The following is an 8,422-nucleotide window of genomic DNA, read 5'->3' on the forward strand; positions in this document are numbered from 1 at the left end:
CTCCAAATTAATCCCAAACGAGGATGGGGTGGTGCCCAGACAGATTCTTTTTTGGCTTTGGACTGTTCCTTTCCTCCCAAGCACTGATTTTTGTAATTCTATTGAATATGCAATAGAATATTCTAAAAAGAAGAAAAGTGTTCTTTTTAGCTGATGGTGAGGAGTGATTCAAAAGAAGGAAATTGGGAGTCAGGGAGAAGCCAGTCCGGCTGGGGCTGTGGATGGTACTGCGAGGGGGTGAACAAGGCCCCCAAGGACACAGGTCGGCAGGGCAGCCCCCTGGGGAGAGCTGTGTCACTTCATGGCAGGAGGAGTAGCTGGAGCCCCTTCTGGTCCAGAGTCCAGGTGTCTGCCTCGGGGCCACAAGCAGGAGACACTGAGATGGTTCTTCCCTTGGTAGTGGTTGGCTGGTGCTCAGCTCTCAATACTTGGTCCGGCGAGAGGTAGTGGTGGACACGAAGCGGACGCTGGAACCACGGTTGCTGCGGCCGCCGCTACAGCTGCTGAAGCCACCCTCCGTGGGCATGGGGCAGGGGACGCTGGGGGAGCAGGCCTCGCTGACAAGCACAGAGCCTCCCCGAGAACCTCCGCTCAGCAGGTCCCCATTGCCCACGACAATCCGGGCGCTGCCCAGGTTGGGGCTGCAGGTGCTGCCAGAACGGTTGCTGCTGCCGGTGGAGAAGGTAACTCCACCTCGGCAGAAGGTGGAGCTGGCGACCAGGGGTTCAGGCCCACACACAATGCCGCCGCCCCGGGAGCTGCTCACGGCTGCAGCAGAAAGAAACCATCAGTGAGGCTGCCATGCCCTCCATGCAGGGTGGGAGGACAGGGCTGGTGGCATCAGGGAAGTGGCCTGGGTTGAAATGGTTTCTATTGTTTACACAGTCAATACCCACTTTCCCTTCTCTTATTTGGGTGACTCAAGGACTGTGACTCCACTCCACACACACACACACACACACACACACACACACTCACATTACATATATATATATAAAATGTACATTATATATATGGCCAAAATTGGGCTGGGTTGTGTTGAGGGGGTAGTAAACTGCATTATGCAGACAGCTGGAGAAATAACCTCCATAAAGCTACAGGGCTTAACTCTTCCAATTATGTCCTTGGTGATCCCCACATTGCCCCTCCAACAAGAGTCCCTTGTCAGTTCTCTTCGGACTCACTGATGGCCCTGCTCTAGTCCTCTGGTCTCCACGGGGCACACCTCCATGGTCCAGGACCCTAATCCAACCAAAGCTTGCTGAGATCAGCACCCATCTGTGGAGGCCTGCCCCTACTTGCTTTTACTCCACCAGAATCCTTCCTGCCATCTGTGACCCCCACTCAAGCCTGCCCTCCTGCAGAAAGCTATTTCTTGCTGTCTCTGCCACTAGGCAGGCACTGGTATCTGAGCACTTGGACCTCTGAGTGAGCAAAGGGGGGGTGCCTGTTCCTCCCCCCAGGGTTCTTTTGAGGAGTAGGCTGACAGTGGATACGACTCATCTTCTCAAAAGATTATAATTCTAGAGAGCAAGGGCTATGACTCACCTCTTTGTGCCCCACCCTGCAGTGCCCAGCTTGGTACCCTGCATGCTTTGGGCACAACCAGTACTTTGTCTGGCAGCAGCAGGGGGACTTCCGTTCAGCCTGTCCCATCCCATGTCATGGGGAGGGAACTCCATGGCACAAGCCTTTCCATCCCTTCCCTGGCCTTTGCCCTTGAAGGACAAGGACACTCAAAGCACGAAAGCTGACTCTCTTCCAGAACCCTCTCCCATCTAGGAGGCCCTGCAACCCTTGGCGCTTGCTTACTTTGGGGAAGGCAGGCTCTGGGGAGATCTCAGACCTCCGCTCCCAGTCCAGGGGCTGGGTGGTACCTGCTCCCCTGACTGTCCTAGCCAGTGTGGCCAAGAAAATTTGAAGGGCCACAGAAGAGAAATGTGAAGAGGAAAAGATTTAAGTTTCTTACATATGTTTACTGGTCCAACACCTTCGCAGATCCTGGAGATAGAAAGAAATAAGTCAGTTCACAGGTAGTGTTGTTTCCTGAAAACCTGCTTGCTCTCAGAAGGACTTTCTTGGCTGAGTGGACCACTGGACCAGTCGTTCTCACCTTTGGCCAGACAGTTTTGAAAAACTCCATGTTCTTAGACCTTACTCCAAAACTGCTGAATCAAACTATTTGAGGAAATGTGTTATTATTATTATTTTTAACAAGCTAACCAATCAAGCAAAACTCCCTGTGATTCTGGTGCAGCATGTCTGCAAACTTGGATGAAGGCAGCACAGATTTAGAGCCATCTTTTAATCCCCTGCCAGGGGCAACCTGACAAACGTCTGCAGAAAAGTCCTTGTTATTTCTAGAGATTGCTTATTACAGCAGTTCTTCACCTGGTCCCCTCCTCCTACTTAGCACAGATGCCAAAACCTGACCTCCTATCATCTTGGTGCGTTGAGGGCACTCACCGGATTTCCTCGCCCTCCAGCAGGCGCCTGTAGGTGGCGATCTCGATATCCAGGCCCAGCTTGACGTTCATGAGCTCCTGGTACTCGCGCAGCTGCCGCGCCATGTCCTGCTTGGCCTGCTGCAGGGCGCCCTCCAAATCCGCCAGCTTGCATTTGGCGTCGTTGAGTGCTGCCTCACCCTGCTGCTCGGCTTCAGCCACCGCGGCCTCCAGCTTGGCCCGCTGCAGGGAGGACAGTTTGCAGGTGGGCTTTGGCAAGGACTAGGGGGATTCCGTAGGTGGAGCTGGAAATACTGCCCCCTGTTGGTGGGGACACAGCCTGGTGCCAAGCCAGGAAGGGAGCCCATGGTGGCTGCCTTCTTAGGGACTATGATCCTGTAGTTAGTTAGATGTTACCAGCGGGTGAAGCAGTGCTTTTCTTCAGCTTCCATTCCCACTGATTTTGCACTTGCTGGTTTTTGCTCCTTCAAGAGCCACAGCATCCAGGGAGTAAAGCTCTTCTTTCTGTCTCACCTGCCCCTGCAAGTCGGTCTCAGACCTTTTCTTCTATATGAGACTCTTTCCCTTCCACATTTTCCTGCTCCAGGAAACCTTCCTGGACGAATCCCTCCTTTCCTCTGTTTCTGGGTCCTCCCCCATGGTGGCCTCCCCCATGCCATCAGACTTGGGCCTCCCCAAAGCTTGGGGCCCTGCCTCTCCTCCCTTTGGGGATTTCTCTCCTTTCATTTGCCCACCTGAGCCTTGGCATGCTCGATCTCTGTCTTCAGCCTCTGGATCAGGCGGGTCAGCTCGTTGATCTCATTCCGTGTGTTGCGCAGGTTGTCACAGTGTTGGCCAGCTGTCACCCGCATCTCCTCATACTGGTGGGAGGACAGGGGAATGTTCCGAGGGCTCAAAGGTTGAGCCAAGACCATAGCCCCAAATGAGTTGAGGGCTCCAGGTCTCCATGGATCCGCTTCGTTGTACATGAGTCTCACCCCACAGCTGCCTACACCCCTTCCCCAGCCCGCCCCTGCCTACCTTGGTCTGGTACCAGGCCTCAGCATCAGCCCGACTACGCCTGGCAACTTCTTCATATTGGGCCTTAATTTCACAGATGATCCCATCAAAGTCCAGGTCCCGGCTGTTGTCCATTTTCACGATGACTGACGTCTCTGAGATGTGCGACTGCAGTAACTGAATTTCCTGTGTTGGAGGATTAGCAAGAGAGATGGGTTCAGAATTCCACCGGTGGCTGGCACCCTGCCACAGGGACCCCAGGAAGTGGTGTCAGGAGCAGACAGCATTGCTCATTTGTTCATAGCAAAGCAATGGAGCAGGCCATCCAAACCAGGGGCAAAGAAAAAGACGTGATCGAGAACCATTTCAGTTTGAATTTAAACCCTTGTTATATACTCGGACACATCCCTTTAACACCCTAACTTACTTAGGTGAATATTAAAACCATAGGGGTCTAGAAACCTGGTGGAAAGGCGTGAGAGACACTCTAGGGCTTAAACTTTTCTTTGGATTACCCACAAAGTAGCTGTTCTTGTCACGGATCATTGAGAGCTGACAATATTTTAGAACATGGTGGTCTAGAAATTTCTATATTCCATGTTCTTAATAGAACCAGGGAGCTCGGAATTGGCCTGCAAGGTGAAGGCTCCAGAGGGAGCTTTCTTTAACATTTCCACTCAGAGCCAGACATTCAGCTCTGGCTGGGTCTATACCAGACTAGACAGACCACTTAAGAAGCAAAAGAGAGCTAGTAGTTCATTTGGCTAGGTTAAACACAATTTTTCTTATATTTCCTAGCAAATCAGTTTTCCAGAGTCTTCTGGTTAATATATAGGAAGTATTCCTAGAATCTAATCTTTGGATTGGCCAACAAGGGGTTGGATCATAGATCCAAGGGGTTTATTCAGAGATCTGAGTCAGACTGATGAGAAGTCTGTTTACCTTACCTTCTCCACTTGTAGATACATCAACATATAGAGGATATAGATTTGAGTGGGAAGATGTATAACATAAAATGTTAGAAAATATGTCAGTTGAGATGACGCCCCCAGGGAGTCCAGGTCAAGCACTGATCTCGCATGGCCCATAGGGGACGAGCCCTTACCGCCATGTATAGGGTTTTCAGGAAGTCAATCTCCTGAGCTAGGGTATCCACGTTGGTCATTAGATCAGATTTGTTTAAGAAAGCTGCATCCACATCCTGCATAAAAGAGAGAAGGATATGATGCTCGTTACGTGTGCACTGTTTAACCTCCCCACCTTGGCAGAGTCTGGAGATGGGTGGGAAGATCAGATCAATTCCCACAGGTCAGGCCAGGCTTTGGGATGGGTGGTAAAGTCACTGGGTGGACATGCAGCTTAGTGACTATTCTTCTCCCTACTGCAACATAAAAGCTCCCCCTGGGCTGCTGCTGGACCTTTCCTGATGCTTATTTAGAGGCAAGGGGACTTATTTAGAGGCAAGGGGACTTATTTAGAGGCAAGGGGACTTATTTAGAGGCCAAGACTCTTAAAAGGCCATCTAAATAATCTAACCAATCCTAAATCATCTAAGGTCAAATCAGAACTTCGAAGGGAACCTGTTGTGACCTTAGGGATTCTGCTTGGTGTGTGTGGTTCCAGATTCCACAGGGCTGCTTGGGCATTTTCCTGGGGGAGAACATCTGCCTTTCTGGAGGAGAAGTTTGCCTGGACCTGTTGGTCTCCCTTACCTTCTTCAGGGCCACAAATTCATTCTCAGCGTTGGCCCGGGATCCCACCTCCTCTTCATACCTGCATGATAAGAATTAAGAGGGTGGGTTCTCATTCTGAACTGAGAACCAATGACATCCAGCTCCCAGTGAGCCTCTTAAGACCTCACTGCTCCATCCAGAAGCACGGTTCCCGTTGCCACCTACATATTCTCAGACATTCTGCCCCTTCTTTAAGACCTTACATGAACCAGTGGCTCTTAGTTTCTCCAAATCCCTTTTACTTTCTCAAATTGGACATTGGTCTGAAAATCTGGCCCATTTCTATGCTCCTCTGCTGGAAAAAGTTTAGGGTCATTGCACTTGACCATAGAGGAAGTAGGACTCAACTTGTTGCTGGACCTGGGCACTGTTCTCAAAACCAGAGGGCTCCTTTTTCTGGGGCTAAGTCACCCATTCCCCCAGGCAGGACCAAGGAAAAACCATCCCAAATTCCAAATTTCCTTTTTCCTCAGGACCCATGGAGGGCCTCCTCCTTCTCTCTTACTACCCCTCACCTCTGTCTCCAGGCTGGCTTTTGAAGCCAGCATTTAATCCCGGTCCTTCCAGCTGCTCTCATCCGAGCTTGGCTGCTGCTTGGGGGACCTGCCCACGCCCATCCTGGATCAGTGCAGTCCACATGCTACTCACTTATTCTTGAAACCCTCAAGGACATCCTGCATGTGGTTCCTCTCAGCCTCAAGCCGGGCCCGGTCGTTGTTTGCCATATCCAGCTGCCTCAGCAGGTTGGTGATGTGGTTCTCAAAGAGGGGCTCCAGGTTGCTCCTGACACATTTCTGTTCCTGAAGGAAGTTCCACTTGGTCTCTAGGAGCTTATTCTGCTGTTCCAGGAACCGCACCTAAATCCACAGGGGCACAGAAAGGGCAATTGCAGTGCTTGATAGAGTCACCTATATGTTGACCAGTTCTTCAGATGGTCAGAGATGACTTTCAATTCTGTGGTGACATCATTCTCTCCTCTGTTGACTTTCATTTCCCCTCTAATTCAGTAGAACCCGGAAGAGCAGGTCTGTGACCTCCTCCTCATGCTCAGTCAGGTTCAGCTATAAATTGAGAATCTGAATCAAAGCACTTCATTTTCATTTCTCCTTCTATCTTTAGAAATGTGTAAGCTGGTTCACCAGGAAGTTGGAAAGATGCACTCTGCTTGAGCTGGAGTTTGTCTATATCTAAATACTGATGTCAGCTATTCCTGGCAGGAAATGAGGAGCAGAGTAAAATACATTTGGAGTGGGATATGGCATGAGGAGGTGGGAATTCTCAGGTTATAGGTCATACCCATCATCCCAGATATTCTGTCAGCTGAGACCGAAATGATGTCTAAGCGAACTTAGACATCATTTGCTCCAAACCCTCATTTTAGATGAGGAAACTGAAGCTCACAGAAGTGAGTTTCCTATCTCAGAGACAATCAGGGCATTCTCGTTCCATGGACACATGGTTGGTGGGATGTTGGTTCCACCACTATTCCTCTCATCAGCCTAAAGATCAGTGGTGGTCCCCCACTATTTCTCTCAATCTAGAAAACTAGGCTGAATCCGGATACCCCACGTTGGCGGTAGGAATTCTTTGCTTGTTTTGTTCAAAAATTACTCTACTCCATTCTCCACATTCTTACGCTTGAACAGATGTGGCCACTCAGCCTCAAGAACTATGGAAACCTCAAAGAGAGCATGAGGATCTCAAAGGATAAAACCTTTTAGACATATACCAGCCAACACCTGGCCTAAGTCCTAATGTTTCTAGCCCACTTGGGAGATATTTCTAAGTGACGAGGTGGTAGTTCTTAGTTTGTCCAGATGCCCTCAGATTTGGCTGGATGTTCCTCTTTCCTCCAGAAGACACAACCACTGTGTTTCCAGAAGACACAATCTATCCCACAATGCAGTGCTCCTCAGGCTTGTCCTTGCTGTGCAGCAGAGTGACCCTGAAATCATACCTCGACGCTTTTGGTTGACACCTGAAGGATCTGGGGGTCAAGGTTGATGCTCTAGGCCTGGACCTTTTCTTCTTAAGAGAAAGAATACCCCAATGCATATTAGCTCTCGTCATCCCAGACCCAGAAATTTAGCTGTCATAGATACCTTGTCAATGAAGGAGGCAAATTTGTTGTTGAGGGTCTTGATCTGCTCCTTCTCATCCTTCTTCACCCTCTGGGCATTGGGGTCAATTTCCAGGTTGAGGGGGGTCAGCAGGCTCTGGTTAACAGTCACTGCTGTGATAGATGGGGCTGCTGGGGCTCCAACTCCTCCAACTCTGTAGCCAAAGCCAGGGCCACTGAAGCAATAGCCACGACCACTGCTGGCTCCAAACCCCATACCAATACCGCTGCCGGCCCCAAACCCTAGGCCAGCACCACTCCCATTACCAAAACCAAAGGCCATGCCACTGCCAGCACCAAAGCCAACTCCACAGCGGATGGGACGAGGGCATACAGCTCCCATTCTGGGTGAGCCCGATGCACAGGTGATGACGCTCCGACTACCAAAGCCACCAAGGCCCCGGAAGCTGGGCCCATTCCTGCAGGAGACAGAGCTGGCCTGGAAGCGGTTCAGGGTCTGGGGGGGCAGTACTGAGCAAGAGCTGAAGTTGCCCATCTGGCGGTCGGAGCTGACTCGGTAGGAGCGGCAAGACATGATGGCTTCCTGGGTGAGAGTAAAGCAGCAATTGCAGAGTGGGGTGAACTAGAGCTGGGAGTCCTTCTGAGGCTAGTGGGTCCCTCTAACCCCTTTTATGTGTGTGGGCATCTGAGGATTGGCCCCATAAAAATGGGAAAAGCCATTTGGAGGCATTTATGAGCTTGGGTAGTTAGCAGAAACCCTTCATGCCTGTAACCTCCTTAATAATGAGCTAATCTCAGACACACCTGTTCTCCTTAGGATCAGGGCTATAACACGAACTATAAACATTAAAAATGCATAAACACATAAACATTATGGTCCTATTTTTTCCCACAAGTCCACTACAATTCCCATTATGGAGACATTAATGTGCTTTGATCATAAATCCAATAGACTTTTTCAATGCAAGTGTGGCTAACCACCAGAAAGTTAGAATGCTGACAGCTCCAGCAAGAGGTGCATGAGGGGTGTATCTATACAGACATACCCCTTAAAGGGACGGGGGTGTTTAGAGGAGAGACAGGATCTACAGAGCTCCCAGTAAGAAACGATATAGCGAGAATACAGTTTATTGCATCTCTGTAGA

General features: G+C 50.2%; 1 protein-coding gene across 1 annotated transcript; it reads right to left on the minus strand.

Annotated features, from left to right (window-relative positions):
* Positions 1–421: 421 nt before the first annotated feature.
* On the minus strand, positions 422–7,919 carry KRT84 (keratin 84). The gene is made up of 9 exons (XM_033118323.1): positions 7,300–7,919; positions 5,846–6,054; positions 5,177–5,237; positions 4,570–4,665; positions 3,486–3,650; positions 3,200–3,325; positions 2,467–2,687; positions 1,970–2,001; positions 422–768 (listed from the first exon to the last, which is right to left on the minus strand). Exons 1-9 carry the CDS (start codon positions 7,849–7,851, stop codon positions 422–424), a joined length of 1,809 nt encoding a protein of 602 aa, XP_032974214.1. The 5' UTR covers positions 7,852–7,919.
* Positions 7,920–8,422: the final 503 nt, after the last annotated feature.

The sequence above is a fragment of the Rhinolophus ferrumequinum genome, chromosome 10 (assembly GCF_004115265.2).
Source record: "Rhinolophus ferrumequinum isolate MPI-CBG mRhiFer1 chromosome 10, mRhiFer1_v1.p, whole genome shotgun sequence".
Taxonomy (NCBI): Eukaryota; Metazoa; Chordata; class Mammalia; order Chiroptera; family Rhinolophidae; genus Rhinolophus; species Rhinolophus ferrumequinum.